Genomic DNA, 19,642 nt, shown 5'->3' on the forward strand with positions numbered 1-19,642 from the left:
CTAAACAATGCTTAATAGGCAATATGTGTAAAAATTGGGCTGTAAATAACTTATATTTATAAAATGCAATCTGCTCGAAAATAAAGTAATAAACATGCATGGAATAACTGAGCTCTTCATATCTTATGAAACAGAACAGTACTTGGTGCAAACAAATCTAAATTTAATGTCTCCTTGACTCTCATGTACAAATGATCTCATTAATTTCATTTTGAGGTCCTTCCTATAACAAAGAGAATGGGTTTATTGATTTGTGAAGCCATTGAACTAAATATTTCAGTTTGATCTTCACATGCAGTGTTTGCTTTTCTTCTCTTATAGACTGCACCATTGGTGTTTTGTTGGGTTTGTCTACCGTATTGATGAAAAATTTGATGGAAATTGTGCACAATGTCTGGTTTGTTTTCTTTGTAATTTAATACAGTCAAAAGTCCCCACAGCTTAGTGTTTTTATATATAAGGGCTTAAAAGGAGATGAGAGGCTAAAAGGCAATGGTTCTATAAGGAAGCCTCTGCCAAAATGTAAAGGAAAGTTGAATTCATAATTTGGTAAGATAAACACTGTCAATGTGAAAAAGAAGGTCTTAATTGAAACATATAAAATAATCAGAGGGTTAGATAGGGTGGATAGGGAGAGCCTTTGTCCTTGGATGGTGACGGCGAGCGCGAGGGGGCATAGCTTTAAATTGAGGGGTGAAAGATATAGGACAGATGTCAGAAGTAGTTTCTTTACTCAGAGTAGTAAGGGAATGGAATGCTTTGCCTGCAATGGTAGTAGATTTGCCAACTTTAGGTACATTTAAGTCGTCATTGGATAAGCATATGGACGTACATGGAATAGTGTAGGTTAGATGGGCTTGAGATCGGTATGACAGGTCGGCACAACATCGAGAGCCGAAGGGCCTGTACTGTGCTGTAATGTTCTATGTTCTATGTTTGCCAGGCGTGATCTTCACTTGACAAAAATGTGCTGGCTCAGCTGTATTTTATCACGCATTTCCAAGTACTCTGCAAATTCATCCTTAATGGATTCTAAAATCTTACCAACGATCAAGGTCAGGCTAACCGGCCTATACTTTACCATCTACAGCCTGCATCCCTTCTTAAACATGGGTGTTACATTAGCCATTTTTCAGTGCTCTGGGACTTTGTCTGACTCCAGTCTATCCTGACAGATCACCACCAATGCCTCCCAAAGCTTCTCTAGAAGCCTGCAACAAACTTGACAGGTTTGAATACCAGCAGCAGTTAGTTGAGGTCCTCAGTGAACAGTAACGGCCCAGTGAAGGGCCTGAATTTGCATCTGGGCAGGAAAGCCATCCACAAGTCTTACTAGCCCACACTTAATCAGGTTGAGGTGTCCAGATGGCAGATTCCACAACCTGGATCCTCACTGCCAGTTTCATGCCATGTATTTTCAAGGGTGCTTAAGTTATGCCCCAGTCTTCAGTGCACTTTGATCTGTTTCTCAACCTTTCATGGAATACATGAATTGCCATTTTTCTCTTCCTACTTGGGAGTATTTTACAGTTATATAAATTAAAATTAACCTGTCATTTCTGCATCTGTGCACTTTCTTAATGTTACTGTAAATCAAATATTCATGACAATTTTTCAAAGAACAGTGCAGCATACTTGTTTAAAATAGAAGGTAAAAAGATTGTTGTTGGTAAATCAGAAATGAAAGACAAAATTCTGGGAATGAAACTAGCATTTCAGAATTGTGAATTAAAGTGAAATATTAAAACAAAAATATTATCAAATATTAATGAACTTGTTCTGTACTGTCATCACTTGGTTTATATACAAACCATCAAGATGAAAGAAAAAATATTTTTCAATGTCAAAGAGTCAGTAAATAACTCCGACTTCAAGGTCTTGAAGACTTATAGCTCGTGTTGGTGCTGTTGCTGACTTGCTCGCAGAGCTGGTAAGTTTGCAGATGTTTCATCACCACACTGGGTACCATCATCAGTGTGCCTCCTTTGAAGCGTTGGTGTTCTGTCCTGCTTGCTGTTTGTGTCTCAGTTGCTGAAGTGGGTGGCATCACTTCCAGATTTGTTTCTTAGTGGTTGGTATGGGGGGGGGGGGGTTCAGCTCTACATGTTTGTTAATGGAGTTCCAGTTTGAGTGGCAGGCCTCCAGGAATTCTCAGACGTGTCTTTGGTTAGCTCGTCCAAGGATGGCTACGTTGCCCCAGTCGAATTGGCATCCCTCTTTGCCCATGTATATTGAAACAAGAGATAGTTGGTCATGTCTGTTGGTAGCTAGTTGGTGTTCATGAACCCTGATGGCTAGTTTCCTTTGGGCTTGCCCTATGTATTGTTTTTGGCAGTCTTTGCACGGTATCTTGTAAATAACTTTGGTTCTGTTTGTTGTGGTTGTTGGATCCTTTTATTCTCATCAGCAGCTGTCGTAGTGTAACAGTCAGTTTGTGGGCTACCACGATTCCTAGGCTGTGGAGTAACCTGGTGGTCATTTCAGATATGTCCTTTAATGTATGATACCTACACAACAAACCACAACAGGAAGACACAACCTGTCCAGAGACACTGGTCACCTTACCATACATTTAAGACATAACTGAGATGCTCACCAGATTACTCCGTCCCCTAGGAATCATGGTAGCCCACAAACCGACAACTACTGACGAGAATAAAGAATCCGACAACCACAACTAACAGAACAAACATTATTTACAAGATACCATGCAAAGACGGCCAAAAACAGTACATAACGCAAACCCAAAGAAAACTAGCCATCAGGATTCATGAACACCAACTAGCTACCAAGAGACATGACTAACTACCGTCATTTCAATACACATGGATAAAGAGGGACACCAATTCGACTGGGATAACGTAGCCATCCTCGGACAAACCAGACAAAAACATGCATGAGAATTCTTGGAGGCCTGCCACTCAAACTGGAGCTCCATTAACAAACATGTATAGCTGGACCCCATATACCAACCGCTAAAAAACAAATCTGGAAGTGATGCTACCTACCCCAGCAAACTGAGACACACAAATAGCAAGCAGGACAGAACACAGACGCTTCACCGGATGTGCACTAACAACTTTACCTGGTATGGTGACAAAATGTCTGCAGACAAACTTACCGGCTTGCCGAGCAAGTCAGCAACCGAAATAACAGTCATTAAATATTGGTCATGAAAACAGTCCACTATCTAACCTTCTCTTAAAGTTAAACTGTTAAATACCATTTCACAATTTAGCTTTTTTAAAATAGTGAGCACAGTTGATGTCAGCCAATTAACGGAGAAAATATCCAGGTCAACCGTGTGAGGGAGCTGAATGGGTGGCAGTGATATCTCATAATAACTTGTCAGTAAATTCAGTAGTTCCCAATTGATTTTTGTGCTACTACTGGGAAAAAATGAATCCTTGAGCACCCCAACGATAAAATTAGTAGGAATTAGCTGTCAGTAAAAGAGGGTAATTGCATGTGAATACAAAGGGATATGTGACGATTATCAAAAGGCACTGATTTTTCAGTTTTCACAGACAAATGGTAAAAATTGGAAGAATCCATGAAGTCTGTGGATTAAAATTTCTTAAGGCTCTAAGCATACTTCCTTCCTCTTCTGAATTTGCTGCAGCAATGCTGGACAACTCATTTGGACACAATGTGTTTGTCACCAAAGCTCCTAATGTGGGAATTAATCCACATTTGCATTGTGGACATATGAGCAGAATTGATAAAATAACCCAGTAACTTGAAAATATAAATGCTGAAGTCTCACTAGTCAAATTAATTAGACTCCGGTCACCATTTCTAATGGAATTTTAGAAGTAAACGCAGGTATGCCTTAGTGTCGATGGCTGAAATACAGTAGAAAACAAGAAAATTGGAGGGAATTGATCACTTATCTTTCAAATTAAAATCTACTTGCTGTGTATCATGATTGTCCTTCATATTTCATGGTGCTGGGAATTAATTTATCCAAATTAATAACCAAGTGAGCTAAATGTCAGTTTAGATTTGTGCATGTGGTTTCAAATAATCACTGGACGAACACCTAATTTATTGATCACTAAAAGGGTTCCAGTAGTGCTTAATATTTGTACTAATCTGCAGACTAGTTAGCTCACATCTAAATCCTGAAAAAAAATTGAAATGGTAAGTTGCCACAGTGTGAAACAAATTGTTTAAACTGGTTTTTGTTATTCTATTTGATTAATGCCTTCTAGATTTCGATTTGACTTCACAAAATAACTTCTTTCACTGAACTAAAAATATTAATTTTCTCCTTTAAACAACTTAGGAAAGCTAAACCATAAAATAAGGTTAGATTGAATTTTTTTTGGCATTGGGCAATTAAGTTGAAAAACCAAAGCTGCTTTGGAAAGTTGTGCTATACGATGTGTATTAGAACATAAGAGCTTTAAGTAATTCTGAGTAAAGGAGTAACGAGTAGCTAAAACAACAATTTGCAACCTTCACAAACTTTAAAACACTTGACTGTCAGCTGATTAAAATTCAAATCTAATGCAAAGTTAAAGAAAACAATTATTCAACTTATCTTTATGAAATAATATTATAGGATAACAAATTTCTGTAAGTTAATAAACCTCCAAAGTATAAAAAAAATTGCTTGAAATATAACCCAGTTTCTAATAATGTCAGCCAGCAATGGGATACAGCACACTCTCTGGTGGCTGTAATTGATTTTGAACATACTTCACTGCACAGGCAAATGCTTGCAAACTTGTATCATTGAAAAGCTCATGACGTCAAATAATTAATGTAAATTGCATTATAATTAAGCAACACTTAAATGTTGACTTTAACACAGTGACAAAAGAAAAACCATAAAGTAGAATTTAAATTAATTTGAACACTGGTTACTTCTACAGCTTATGCAAACTCTTAGTTGCAACTCCCACCATCCAAAGATGCACAGGCTAGGTTGATTGGCCATGCTAAATTATCCATAGTACCCAGGATCTCTAGGTTAGGTGAGTTAGACATGGGAAATCAGGGGAAGGGAAATGAGCCTGGGTGGGATGCTCTTTAGACGGATGGTGTGGACTTGTTGGGTCAAATGGCCTATTCCCATACTGTAGGGATTCTATGATTCTTAATTTTGTAGAACAGTTGCTTAAGTAAATGTTGCAGTTTCTTAAAAATCAAGCTAATAGTTCAAAGGACAAAATGAAACAAGATGTGTAGAAATTAAGCATTTACGTTTCAATTTTTCAAGTTTAGATTGGTGAGATGGGTAGTGTGAAGAACTTTTTTCCTTCATGAACTCAGACCAACCAGCCACTTACTGCTTCTACCAGGTGTCAGTTAGCTCGTATGGCTGGTCTGCAATGCAGACACGCCAACAATGTGTTACCATAAAAGTGTTGCCTTCTCAGCCTCACCCTATGCCCGAGGCCTGGTGTAAAGCTTAAGTTGCTGTGGTCTTACCAAACAATAGTGCTGCTGTTTCATTAAAGAGAGAAGACTGATAGTAGTTTAACCTGAGCGTCACCATGCCTCAGCAAGATGAGAGAATGGGAAGGGGAGTGCTTCATTGTAACCTCTGCCAGAATTGAACCCATGTTGTTGGCATGTTTGTGAAGCAAGGATGCTTTCCTTTGAACTCAAAGATTCATTGAGATCTCTAAGATGAGAATGTTCACCTGGTCGCCATGTATTTATGTTGCATACATAACTAATATTATATAATTGTTGGGAATTTCTAACCTCAGTGCACTGATATTATCAAGCTATCCAAGCAGTTAATCACACTAAAGAATTCTGAAACAGTGAACAAAAATTCAAAGTCCTAATTGAAGCGCACACCTGAAGTATTGTGTGCAGTTTTGGTTTCCTAATCAATGGAAGGATACAGAGAGTGTGCAACCAAGGCTTCACAGGAATCAATCTGTGAAGGGAGACAGGACTGTTTAAGACGATATTTACCGGAGATTGAAGAGATGAGAGTGGACATCTCAGAAACCTATAAAAGTTTCCCAAGACTTGACAGCACTTACAGGTAAATGCTCCCGATGATCATGGAGTCCAGAACCAGGGCTCACAGCCAAAGGATTCAGTGTAGGCCATTTAGGATTGAGATGAAAAGAAATTTCTTCACCAGAGAGTGGTGAGCTTGTGTAATTTGCTGCCATAGAAAGTGGTTGATGTCATAATATTGAATGGTTTCAGAACAGAGATAGAAATAGTTCTTAGGGGCAAAGGGTTCAAAGGTTATTGGACATGAGCAGACAGAGAGTAGTGAGTTGGATGATCAGCTATGATCATATTGAAGGGCTGAACAGGCTTGAAAGGCCAAATAACTGATTTCTAGTATCTTCTGTTTCTGTATTCCAAAATTGAGATAATGCGAGAGAAAGGCATTGAAGTTGATGATCAGCCATGATTATATTGAATAGGGAACAGGCTGAATGGCTTGTTTCTGTTCCTGTATTCCTATCCATATAATTATAGTCTGCTTATGACTGTTGCACAATGCTTTGGGGTGGTATGGTGACTCAGTGGTTGGCACTACCAGGGGCCCGTGTTTGATTCAGCCCTTGGACAACTGTTTATGTGGAGTTTGCACATTTTCCCTGTGTCTTCATGGGTTTCTAATGGGTGCTCTGGTTTCGTCCCATAGTCTAAAGATATGAGGGTTAGGTGGATTAGCCATGTCTAGGGATGGGCATGCTAGATGGATTAGCTAAGGCAACTGCAGGGTTACAGTTATAGGGTAGGGGTGTGGGTGGGGTGCTCTTTGGAGTGGTAGTCTGGACTCTGAGTCGAATTGCCTGCTTCCACACTGTAGGAATTCTAGATTCCATGAATTGGTTAATTATAGTTGGACTTAGGCAGGGAGCTCAGTTGAGATTAGGCAGGAAGTTCCATTTTAAACAAAAATCAGTCTCAGGACTTCTTTATTTAAAACACCATCATTCACACTCAGAACAGTACTGATGAAGACCAGGAAGCATTTCCACTCTCTGGCTTTTACTTTAAACCATGAAGGCTAATTGAATCTGTTCTGTTGTTGCTCATAGCCCCTCCTGCCAGGAGATCTCTCATGGTCTGTCACGGTTCTTTGCCTTGTGCAATGCTCGTAATTCCTCTGTAGCTTGTTTGCACTGCTCTTGACTGTCTTCCAGCAAAGGATAGAATAGAATAGAGAAATTCATTGTGTGTACTGCTACGCGAACAATACGGTGGAACGTTTTATAAGTCACCCCACCATGGCACCTACATCAATGACAGAAGTCATACATAAATTTCTTAAAAATATTAATACAAAGTTCATTACAGTTCACTTAATGGTTTCTGGACTTGGAAAACCAAATTAGGAACGAGGAACTACCCTGATTATACAGCTACTCCTGGACAAGAGTGCCTCCTGGGCCACTGGAGTACCTGGATGCCAAAGATGAAAAAGACCTCTACGTGGGGATGAGACCACCTTTTCTCCTTCTGCAACCAGGCTCTGGTGCCTGACCTGGAGCCTCGGCCGAGCCTGCAGGTCAGAGCCGGGGGAGTCAGACTGGGACCTATACCTTGCTCACCGGGAGACCCCGCGCGAAGCTGATGCCATGTCCGGCTCATTCTGTCATTGCTGTTGCTACTAGAGGCCTTTCTTCACCTGCCACTTTCCAAAATTAAAAGAAAATAAAGAAAGGAGCAGAAGTCAAAAGAAGAAAACAAAAGTTAATTGGAGTGGACCAGCCCTGGGCTAAGCCCCCCTGCTCTGTTGCTATCTTGATTTTTAAGAAAAGGGCTAGGTTGACCTCTTTCTGTCACTCTCTCTACTTTGCCCTATAGGAGAGTTCTCTTAGTTTTTTTCCTTCAGGTCTGGTCAAATGGCAAAAATACACATATCCATGAAAGAAGATGCCACTTTTTTGCTCTTGCAATTTCAAGCACTTGTTCATTTTTTCTTCTGTTTAAATGGAATTGTAAAGATATATCCAAGCATGAACATTTCAGTGCTATTTCTCCGACATGTGTTTTCATCAAGTTTCTGAGGCATACAGGCAATTAGATTTCTTGTTACAAAGTTAAGTTTTCTTGTTAACACATCCTTCATCATCATTAAAGTACTTCTGGCCATCTGTATTCATCTTCTGACTTTGGTATCTGCCGTGCTTTGACCTACGGTTTGATGTGTACCTACTTGTTCCAGTATATTGTCATTTCTTCAAATTCACTTCAGTTTCTTATAATGCATTCCCTCTAACTATTGCTGTTTTTGACATTGTGCTGCTCATGCGCAGACCATTTGCTCAGATTCCAGGTTTGACTTGATTTGCAATTTGTACAGCCTGTTCTGATCCTGCACATAACAGTGTCATTACATTTGTTCTTGTGTTCAGTTTTTATTCTTTGAAGTACATTTAATTCTTTGAAAGTTTTGTACAGACCAAATGATCTTGCTTGGCCATACTCCCTCCTTCACTTGAAACGTATGACTTTCTATTTTCTAGTTTCACACTTGTTACATGGTCTCAATATAGGCTCCGGTTAAATCCATCTTTACTGTCATTGTCACATTTCAGTAGCACGTAAACATTCTTGTTTACTTTGAGCAATTTAAACATTTTCTTCCCTTAAGTAGTTCCTCTCTTATTCCTACTCCAGGTCTGACTTCACTTCACCAATTCTCCTTCAAATCTGTCATTATCTCTTTCTGTTATGATTTTCTAAATCACTCTGGTAGGAATACCCTTTTAGCCTATAATAAAGTGATTGCTCAACATAGCTTTAGGTTCTTGGGTCGTGAAAAATGTTGCCATAGTCCTGTTGGCCCACGTGGCTGCTCTGTCATTAAAGACATGTCATTTAACCTGAGGGTCGCCATATCTCGCATGAGGGGACATGTTGAGAAAGGCAGTCTTTCATGGTAACCTCAGTTGAAGTGGAAATTGAGCCCATGTTCTTGGTAACACTGCATTGCCAACCAGCCATCCACTGACTGACTAAGTTTAGCACAGTGGGCTGGGCGACTGGTTTGTGGTGCAGAGTAACGCTACAGCATACGTTTTTAATTGCTACACTGAGTTTATTATGAATGTCCTACCTTCTCAACTTTGTCCCTTGCTTGAGACATTGTAACCCTCAGATTAAACTACCACCTGCATTGCAGAGGCGGAGCACCAGCTCTCAGATACCACCTCCTATCTTCCCCTGGACCATGACCCCATTATGATGCATCACGCCATGTATCTACTACAGTAACTGATCTCACTTCATCTGGTGACCTCCCCCGCACACACTGCACGCACATATTCAGGCAGACCCATTGTTTCAGCCTGCTCTTGCTCCACACAACGTATCTCTTCCTACCTTGACTCAGTCTTCTCTCCCCAGTCCAATCCCTGCCCATATACATCTGTGTTGCCTCTGACACTTTATGCCAGTTTGCAGGTTTTAGCTGCTGCCTCTTTACTGTGGACGTGCAATCCTTTTACATGTCCATTCCCCACCAGCTCGGTCATAGGGCTCTCCTCCTCTTCATGGAGCAAAGACCTGAACCCTCCCCACCCACCACCAACCCCCTCTGCTTGGCTGAGCTCGTTTTCACCCTCAAAAACTCTTCTGTTTTAACCCTTGTCATTTTCTTCAGGTCAGAGGTGTAGCCATGGGTACCTGCATGGGCCCCAGTTATGCCTGTCTCTTTGTGGGATACGTGGAATGTTCCTTGTTCCAGTCCCATTCCATCCCCCACCCACGACTGTTTCTCCAATATAGCAATGATATCATTGATGCTGATTCCCTCTCATTCAGAATTGGAAAAATTCATTGGTTTAGCTTTCAATTTCCACCCTGCCCTCACTTTCACCAAATTTATCTCTGACTCCTCCTCCCTTCCCTTCCTCGACATCTGTTTCCATTTCTGGGGATAGACTGGCCACTAATATCCACTATAAACCTACTGACTCCCACAGCTACCTGGGCTATATTTCCTTCCACCCTGCTTCCTGTAAAGACTCCATCCCATTCACTCAGTTCCTCCATCTCCATCACATTTGTTCAAATGAGACCAGCTTCGATAAGGGAGCTCTGAAATGTCTGTCGTGTTCCTCAAACGAAGGTTCCACAGCACCGTTGTCGACAGGGCCCTTGACTGGGTCCAACCCATCCCCCACACTTCTGCCCTCACCCCTTCTCTTCTGTCTCACGACAGTGATAGGGTTCCCTTTGTCCTCACCTACTATTGCCTGCACTTTCTGCTGAATTTTCACCTCTTGCTCCCATCCTACCCTGTCTTACCTTTGGCCTCGGACCCTTTGTTGATCCAGGGCCTCTGGTTAAGTCTATTACCACTGACACTGCTACTTGTGAAGATGATGACAGTGGGGAAGTGCAGGTTTCTAACTGAATGACAACTCTCAGGTATATGGAAATTCCCTGGAACCCTTAATCCCAGATCCACTCGCTTTCCTAAACAAGTGTGACATGGGATCCCGTTGGCTCTTCAGCTGGTAAACAAGAAGTTTGTGACAAATATCATATTTGGTTCCCAGAGTCTGACTTTAAATTTAACATGCCCAATCAGTACAGAGCTGCAATCAACAACTGTGTGTGGAATATTGAATTGCACACCTAAATAGAATACCATAAATCAAAAAGCTGTGGTTATGCTATTTAGTGTTTCTCACACTGTACCCAAGTGCGAGCAGATACTAATTGCCAGTAAATGAATTAAGACTGTCCACCAGGCTGATCAACTGCAAAATTAATATGATTTGCAAATCGGAAACAGGAATTTTAACTTAGTAAAAAAGCTTCTGAAAAGCTGATCTTCTAATTAATTATTGTATGGAGGTAATGGTAGAATATTGATTAAATATGAAAAACATGAGCCAGAGTTTAAGACAAGTTCTTCCTGTGAGTGATGTCAATTGGAATTGATTTTCAGATGTTGTAGATGTTAAAATTATATTTCAATTTAAACAAACTAGATGCTACCATAAGATATAGGAGCAGAAATAGGCCTTTCAGCCCGTCCAGTCTGCTCTGCCATTCAATCTTGGCTGATCAAATGAAAGGAAAGGACTGCCGTGCCTTGGCTGCGAACAAAAGCTGGGTCTCCCTTGTGGTGGGCCACCACTGTACCACCAAAGCAATGACAATTGAGCACCTGATTGCTTTTCGTCATCTGTAGTTATTTTTGAGAATGTTTGCACAAAACTTCAAAATTTAGTTTCTTGTAAATATCACCAGATGGTGAATCTGACTACGATAAGTTTACGTCTGGACTGAAGGTCTATGAGTATTGGTTAATACCAGTTCATTGTGTGTTATAAGACTAGAAAAATGTAAAGGCTGGGCAAGTTTCTTTATATTTATCATTTATAATTGCTGAACATATATAAACTGTAATTATATCCATGTTCTGGAACATGAAGATGTCTTTGAATATAAGCGGCATCTAGAGATACTATTTTGGAAGCATTATCCAGGCCCTTGCAAAAGCATGGTACAAAGTTGTTCAAAGTAGTTCAAAGACACCATGAGAAAGTGAGGCCTTTTACAGGTATATTATTCATAAGAGTATGAATTTCTCCAGACTAATGTCTTGTGTATATTCCTTACTCAAGACAAATCCCGACAACAGTATGACAATTCCTGTAGCTTTAGGAGGATTCATTTGAGTATAGATTTTATGCCATGTACATTTTGAGGTAAAACTAATTGAATGCAAACACTTGTGTTCTAGCATAATTGTGCTTCTTGGACGCTTTGCTGAAGTGAAAAGTGGCTCAGTCAGGTGTAAAGTTAAAGTATATAATAAGTCACAGATTTTGTACAATGCAACCACTAACTAATATTACATTTAATAATTCTTTAATATTATTAAAACCTACGCATTAATTATATGCGTCATTTATGTCCTTTGCCTGAAGGACTCCTAGAAGAAACCATTCCAGATTGGGTTTCTTCTTTAAATACTCTTAGTAGATACCAATGCCATATAATTATGTATATCTCTGTGTCATTTAGCATGCATGCTTCTCAAAAGCTATTGTTTGATGTTAGTATTCACAGATTTAAAAAGAAATTATGGAAGATTGTTGCTTGTAATTTAGTAGAAATGACGATTGCTTTGAACATGGTTGAGCAGCACTGCTGTTTCATGAAACTATTTCCATGTCTGATTGAACACTGATATATGTACACAGTCTTGGTTAGAAAATAAGCAAAAAGCCAATGTTCACAGGCAACGGATGAAGAAAAGATTTTAAGAATCTGCTAACAAATAGATCAAGAATTATGTTGAAAAGACCTGAGAACTAGTCAGAACTATTCAGAAGTCCAAGTAAGGATCTGTTGTCTTCTAAAATCTATATGAATTAAAGTGACAAGAACAGTAAATATGGCATGTTTCCCCTCTGAGTTGATGTTCTTCGTGTTCATGGACTAAAACGTTATAGTTTCAGGACTTTTTTTTTGAACAATGTTCATCCCCCAACTCCATTGTGTGTAGGCTGAGATTGTGAAGCTGAAATTTCAAACAGATGAGAGGTGGAACAGAACCCTTAACCAATCAAGTCAAAAGCTATTTTGACCCAGTTACAAATTGCAACAATTGAGACGTCAGATATTTGAGGTGGCATCTAGTGCTAATCAAGACAAATTTGCAGACTTTCCCAGATCCATTTGCACAAAGATCAGATTTACCTCGTTTCTCCACTTAGTCGTCCCTGAGATTTTTCTCCATGCAAAGTGAAGGAACGGAAAAGTTTGTTTTTTGTTTTAAAATAGGGTTCATTATTTTGTTCAAATAAAGCAATCAATCATCACTGAGATAAAACACTTTGTTTCTGGCAAGTTGTGGAGTCATTCCCATTGCTTCAGCAAGGTTCGTTATTAAACTCTAGTTAGTTATGCTGGTGCTTTTTTCGAACAGATCCCTCATGGTGGCTTGGAAACTCTGCCGTCACAATCCTTGATGTTGATTGGAGGACCAACTGTTCAAATAAGCTGAAGGTCCATCCGTGACTTCTGAAATTAGAAAATTTCAAAATTCGGTCACAAACTTAATCTGACCTACTTTGTGGTTACCTTGCTTGTGCTGTGTTCCAATCTCAGAATTTTTGGCTCCAGTACATTTATTGGAGTGTCCCTGGATGAGAATACTTCTTATTAAGAGGGTCTGTTATTCAGTCAATGTTAAGACATCTTTCAGAACATACCAGCTTTTCTACAAATATTAGTTGTTGTCATGAGCAGCAGTAAAAAGTGAATGAAACATGCTATTTGTTATTGATGTAGCTGAGATGTGTTTATGCTCAGATGATTGTAATGACGTGAGTGACAGAAATCTCACTGCTGATGCATTGAAGAAACTTGATGAATTGGAGCCCAATAATTAGAAGTATGTTGCATAAAGAAATGCTTTGTTTTCCTCTGCCTGCAGGCACTTCAGCCATCACTGGAATAAGAAGTTAATTCAACAGCATTTTTTCTGAGATAAAAGAGAAATGTCAAATGACATGCTGTTTTTACTTTGCTGTGAAACTTCACTGTTTCACTATAGTTGAATGATAAAGGTCTTCAGAGAAGTATTCATCACCTTAGTTCGTAATCAGTTTATTGTTTTACTATCCGTGCTAATGCTAATTTCGTTAAATTTGCACATTAAGGATTTTTTAAAAATGCATTCATAGGTTGCTGGTAAAGGCCCATTTATTACCTATCCATGATTGCTGTTGTAAGGTAGTGGTGAGCCATCTGAAACTGCTGCTGCCAATGGGCTGGATGGAACTGATGTTCCATGTGCCTATCGCCTTTGCCCCCATGGGGCATTGCCGGGATTATGAAGGTTGTGAAGTATCATGGAAGAATTTCTATTGGAGTGGTAAATCCCCCTCTGCACAGTCTCCAGTCCTTTGTATAATGTGGTTTTCCCGAACTGCAAGCAATATTCTAGTTGTCGCTTAACTGACATTTTATATAATTCCATCTTTTCTTAAACCCTGTGATTTGGCTAATGAAGATGCATATATCGTATGCCGCCTGAATCACTTCATCTTTCTGTCTCACACCCTTAAGGGACCTGTGGACATGCACATGAAGCTCCTGATCCTCCGTGTTTCCCAGGATCTTACCAGTCGTCATGTACTGCCTTGCCTTGTTTGTCATATCTAAGTGGATCACCTCACACTTAGCCAGATTGAATTCCATTTGCTACTGCTTAGCCCATCTGACCAGCCCATCTATATCCTCCTTAGGCTGTCCTTCGCATTGTTTACAACTTCAATAATTTTCATGTTATCCTCCGACTTATTGTTAAACCTGCCTACATTTAAATCCAAGTCATTTATTTTCCCTAAAGTAGCAAAGAACCCAATACTGGTCCCTACAGAACCCCATTGGACACAGGTTTCCAGTCACAAAAATTGCCCCGCGATCATCACTCTCTTCTTCCTGCCACTCAATCAATTTGTGATCCAATTAGCCAAACATCCCTGGATCCTTGGCTTTTTCCTTTACTATCAGTCTCAAAACATATGGCCCATATATATATATTTTATAAATGTTTTGTCCTTTTGGATTTGACTTTTCTAATTTGTTTGATGGTTGTGTTAGAATTTTTCTTGTGTGTAGTATCTGATAAATCACACATTGTTAATTCAAGAAAGCCTGGTTAAAATGGACCTATTCCATCACATTTTCATGCCATAAATCGCACCCATTTCACATCTCTTTTCTGTTTTCACCACCACGAACAACCCTTTTATCTTTTACACTGGCTCCCTCTGCTATCTGCTCCCTTGCTGTTCCTCCATCTCTGTCTAAAATGGTCCAGCACCTTTTCAATTCTGAAGAAGTCATTACTGACTCAAAACGTTCACACTCTTTTCCCCTCCATAGATACTACCAGACCTGCTGAGTTTCTCCAGCATTCTATGTGTTTGTTTCTGGTTAAATTAGCTCATTTTAAAACACAGGTTCTGGGAGATAGGGGTCCACAAGGAAAGGTTTTAAACTAACCTTTTTGCAACTAGGAAAAGGTGTGGATCATGAAGGGAAATCAGTTTATCCCTCATCACTCAGGAGCTTAACAGTTTTCTATCTGAACTGTAACAAATTAGAGAATCTCACCTGTATTCTGGTTGAAACAAGTTTGCCACGCCAAATGAAGAAGTTGTCCACAAACATGGTTCTCAACTCGTAACATTTTCTTGAATTTTAAGAGTAGTGATGAACGGAGAATGTTGAAAAGTATTTGTTAAAACCAATATTTCAAGCACTAGTTGGAGGAACACTAGGTGAATCTGTCCAGTCTTTTTGTGAACAAACTACTGACCGTTTTCAACAGGCTGACAAAGCTTTCTGGGCTTAATTACTTTCCCCTGAGTTGAATAATTCGATAAGTATACTGCCTTATGACTTGATTATAGCTCAGTTATGCCTGTTTTATCATTGGTCAATCACATCTTGGTTTGTCTGCAGAGACTAATGTTCTGTCTTTATTCTTTGGCTTTCAAAGGACTTAACCAGCAGTCCTTCGACCCTTCAAACAATGATGAGCCGCTGCAGTTTAATGATCCAAATGGCCCATTGGTGACAGAATGTTCTATCCCTCTCTCTAATGAACCAGTCAAGAAAAGGAAACGAAATAATATATCTGCAGGTAAGAGGCAGAAATGCTTCCAGTTCCAGCTTAATCTCAAGTACTGTAGAAAGTGTACAGACCATCAAATTGTCTTGATGTACTATTATTGCTTTAAATCAATAGCAAAGATTATGTATGCGGGAAGAAACGAACTTTCCCCTATATACCTGAATATATTAACATAATTTGCAAACTTACTTTACAACCTAGGGATTGTTTTCAAACTGAAGTCATTGTTTAGTAGCCAAGTGCAACGGATTTTTCATGCACAGCAAGATGTCTGAAATAGTGGCCCAATGCCCACATAATGTGTTTTTCTTATGATGTTAATGGTTGAGATAGTAATGCTGGCTGGGGCATTGAAAGCTCTCCCAAATTTGGAATAGTATCTGAATTGAATGGCACAGCTGTGATTTAACATGTTGTTCAAAAGCAGGTAATAAGACAATATGCAGTTTTAGCATTTCCTTAATCTCTTCTCATCAGGTGAAACAATTTCAGCCTAATAGTAGGAATATAATTAGAAACAGTATGCAACTGTACATACTTTTTTAATATGGTTTTAAAAATGGATGAGTTTGGAAATAGATTTTAGCTATAGTTAATAATCTGAATGTTCATTTCTAGTATGCATTGCAATGAATGACAAGTGTGCACATAAGAATATAGATACCTTACTCAGACTGAAAAACTAAGCATTTATAGTTGGTGTTAAATTATATACAAATCCTGTTGATGATCTGTGGTGTTGTACTCGAGTAAGGCAAAACCGAAGTTCAAGACGGTTAGTATTTAAGGCCTTGTTTTGAGTCACCAAATTTGCATTAGCGAATAAAAAAACAGAAGTTTTCGAAAATGAGCTGCCAAAGGATCAAAATAACTTCTAAAAATTTATATCCAGTGTTAATTGGTTTGGGGAGAAATGTTGTCCTGGACCAATTTCAGCAGTAAAGCCATACAGCACTTCTCTGTACTTACGACAGATACTGTTCTCTGGAGCAAAGACAAAGAGTCCTGAAGGATGTATTGCCTACCTAGTGCCAAGGCGCAGAGTATTTCTTCTGGGTAGGAGTGGAGCTTGGAGTAAGAGAAGAAGGATCCAGTTGTTGTTGTCCAGGTAGTTATCAACAATGTAGGTAGGAATAGAAAAGATAATTTGCTGAGAGGTTATGGGCCTCTTACAGCTGAATTTAAAAAGCAGAACCACAAGTTTCCAGATTACTACCGAAGCCATGTGCAAATTGGAATGGGGTGAATAAGATTAAAGAGATAAATGTGTGTCTTAAAGGAGGAAGGGAGGATTAAAGGATGTGTCTTAAAGGGAGAAATGGTTTTCAGTTCATGGAGTACTGGCACCAATACTGGGGAAGAAGAAAGCTGGCGGTTAGGGAAGGAAGAAAGGCAGAGGAGGGTGGCTCAATTAAAGAGAAGCTTAAAAAAATAAAGAAACCAAAGAGCAATAGTGAAGGGGAGAAAATATACACAAATCTGAATCAGAGTAATTAATAATGGTTAAATGGTCGAACACTTGACTGTTTTTATCAGAGTACACTTAGCAGTTTCAACAAGATAGATAAGTTAATGGCACAGTTAGAAATCAATCTACATAACTTGACAACAATTATGGAGATGTTGGTGCAATTATGGGCATTGAGTCTATTTATAGCACATGGACTGCAGCAGTTCAAGATGCAGCTTAGCACCACCTTGTTGATGACAACAAGGGACAAAACAATATATGCTGGCCAGCGAACAATGCCCAGGTCCCACAAGTAAAATAAAAACAAAGTAATCAAGACCGGGACTCATTATTCAAGAGCATTCAGCATTCCAGAAGAATAGGCTAAAAGGAAAAGAAGGTGGAGCAGCTTTGTTAATAAAAGAAGGTATCTCCCTGCACTGTGTAGTGACATAGGTAAAATAGATCATGTTGTGGAAGCAGTTTTGATGAAAATAAGGAATGGCAAAGGAAAGAAATCAGAGGTGAGAGTCATCTGTAGGCTACCAAAGAGTTGTCTCACTGCAGGACAAAGTGTGAATTTGGAAATAGTGGAAGCATTTAACTGTCATGGGTGACTTTAATCTGCATATTAACTAAACAAACCAGATGGACAAATGTAATGTGGAAGACAAATTCGTAAAATGCATCAGGGATGATTTCTTAGAGCAATGTATTGCACAATGTACTCTGGAACAGGCTATTTTAGAACTGGAAATGTGTAGTGTGGTAGGAGTAATAAGACATCTCGTAGCTAAGAAACCTGTAGGGGTGAGTGGTTACAAAATAGTAGAATTTCAAATTCAGTTTGAAAGCGACTAATTCGGGCCTCAAACTGGTACCCTCAATGTAAAAATGAGGGCAAACTCGGGTATGGAGGAAGAGTTGTTCAAAACGGGCTGGGGATAATATCAAAGGAAAAAAATCAGTGAGCACAGTGGCAGGCATTTAAGCAAATATTCCACAACACTCAGCAGAAATTTATTCAGGTTAGAAAAGAGGCTCCACTGAGAAAGTTGAGTACCTGTGGTTAAGTGGCAATTCAAGGACAGAATTCAATCAATGACCAAGCCATACAAAATGGGGAAAACTGGTTGGACAGAAGATTGGAATTTTTTTTTTTTAGGAAGCATCACGTGGCAAAAAACAAAGAAAATTGATTATGATAGTAATTACACAAATTGCAAGTGCTTCCATCTGAAAAAGAGTAGCTAAAGTAAATGTTGTACTTGTGGAGGAAGCAGCGGAGGAATTAATAACGAGGAAAAGGGATATGGCAGGCAATTTTATTGCCATTTTTCCATCAGTCTTCAGAGTAAAGGGTGCTATAAACATTTTAAAGATAACAGATACGTAAGGTGCTAATGGGAGGAACAATCTTGTAACTGTATCTGTCATGACAGATAAAGTATTTGACAAACTAATTTGACTAAAGGCAGACAGTTAGCCAGGTCCTATTGGCCTGCGTTCAAAGGAAGTGGCTGTAGAGATGATAGAGGCCTGGCTCATAATATTACAGAACTTAGGGTATTCCGAGAGAGTTCCAGCGGTTGGAAAACTGCTAATGTAGTGCTGCTGTTCAAGACTGACAGAAAGAAAGCAGGAAAGAACAAGGTAATTAACCTAATACATGCCATAGGCACTCGAGGCCATTATTGGGGGGCGGCGGTGGCGGGGGGGGGCGGGGGGAATGAGTATTAAGGAAAATTTAAGACAATCAAGCAGTATCAAATTGTTTTGTGAAAGATAAATGATAGAACATAGAACAGTACAGCACAGAACAGGCCCTTCAGCCCACAATGTTGTGCCGACCATTGATTCTCATGTATGCACCCTCAAATTTCTGTGACCATATGCATGTCCAGCAGTCTCTTAAATGACCCCAATGACCTTGCTTCCACAACTGCTGCTGGCAACGCATTCCATGCTCTCACAACTCTCTGTGTAAAGAACCCGCCTCTGACATCCCCTCTATACTTTCCACCAACCAGCTTAAAACTATGACCCCTCGTGCTAGCCATTTCTGCCCTGGGAAATAGTCTCTGGCTATCAACTCTATCTATGCCTCTCATTATCTTGTATACCTCAATTAGGTCCCCTCTCCTCCTCCTTTTCTCCAATGAAAAGAGACCAAGCTCAGTCAACCTCTCTTCATAAGATAAGCCCTCCAGTCCAGGCAGCATCCTGGTAAACCTCCTCTGAACCCTCTCCAAAGCATCCACATCTTTCCTATAATACGGCGACCAGAACTGGACGCAGTATTCCAAGTGCGGTCTAACCAAAGCTTGAGAGATCTGCAACAAGATCTCACGACTCTTAAACTCAATCCCCCTGTTAATGAAAGCCAAAACACCATATGCTTTCTTAACAACCCTGTCCACTTGGGTGGCCATTTTAAGGGATCTATGTATCTGCACACCAAGATCCCTCTGTTCCTCCACACTGCCAAGAATCCTATCCTTAATCCTGTACTCAGCTTTCAAATTCGACCTTCCAAAATGCATCACCTCGCATTTATCCAGGTTGAACTCCATCTGCCACCT

At 39.7% G+C, this 19,642-nt stretch overlaps 1 protein-coding gene across 1 annotated transcript in view; it reads left to right on the forward strand.

Moving 5' to 3' along the window:
• LOC125458669 (ecto-NOX disulfide-thiol exchanger 2-like) overlaps positions 1–19,642 on the forward strand; it is a 173,736-nt gene that overhangs the window by 62,765 nt on the left and 91,329 nt on the right. The window contains exon 3 of the mRNA XM_048544111.2: positions 15,476–15,619. Within this exon, the coding sequence (XP_048400068.1) occupies positions 15,476–15,619 (144 nt within the window). The remainder of the gene's footprint in view (positions 1–15,475; positions 15,620–19,642) is intronic.

Source organism: Stegostoma tigrinum, chromosome 15 (assembly GCF_030684315.1).
Source record: "Stegostoma tigrinum isolate sSteTig4 chromosome 15, sSteTig4.hap1, whole genome shotgun sequence".
In the NCBI taxonomy this organism is placed as follows: domain Eukaryota; kingdom Metazoa; phylum Chordata; class Chondrichthyes; order Orectolobiformes; family Stegostomatidae; genus Stegostoma; species Stegostoma tigrinum.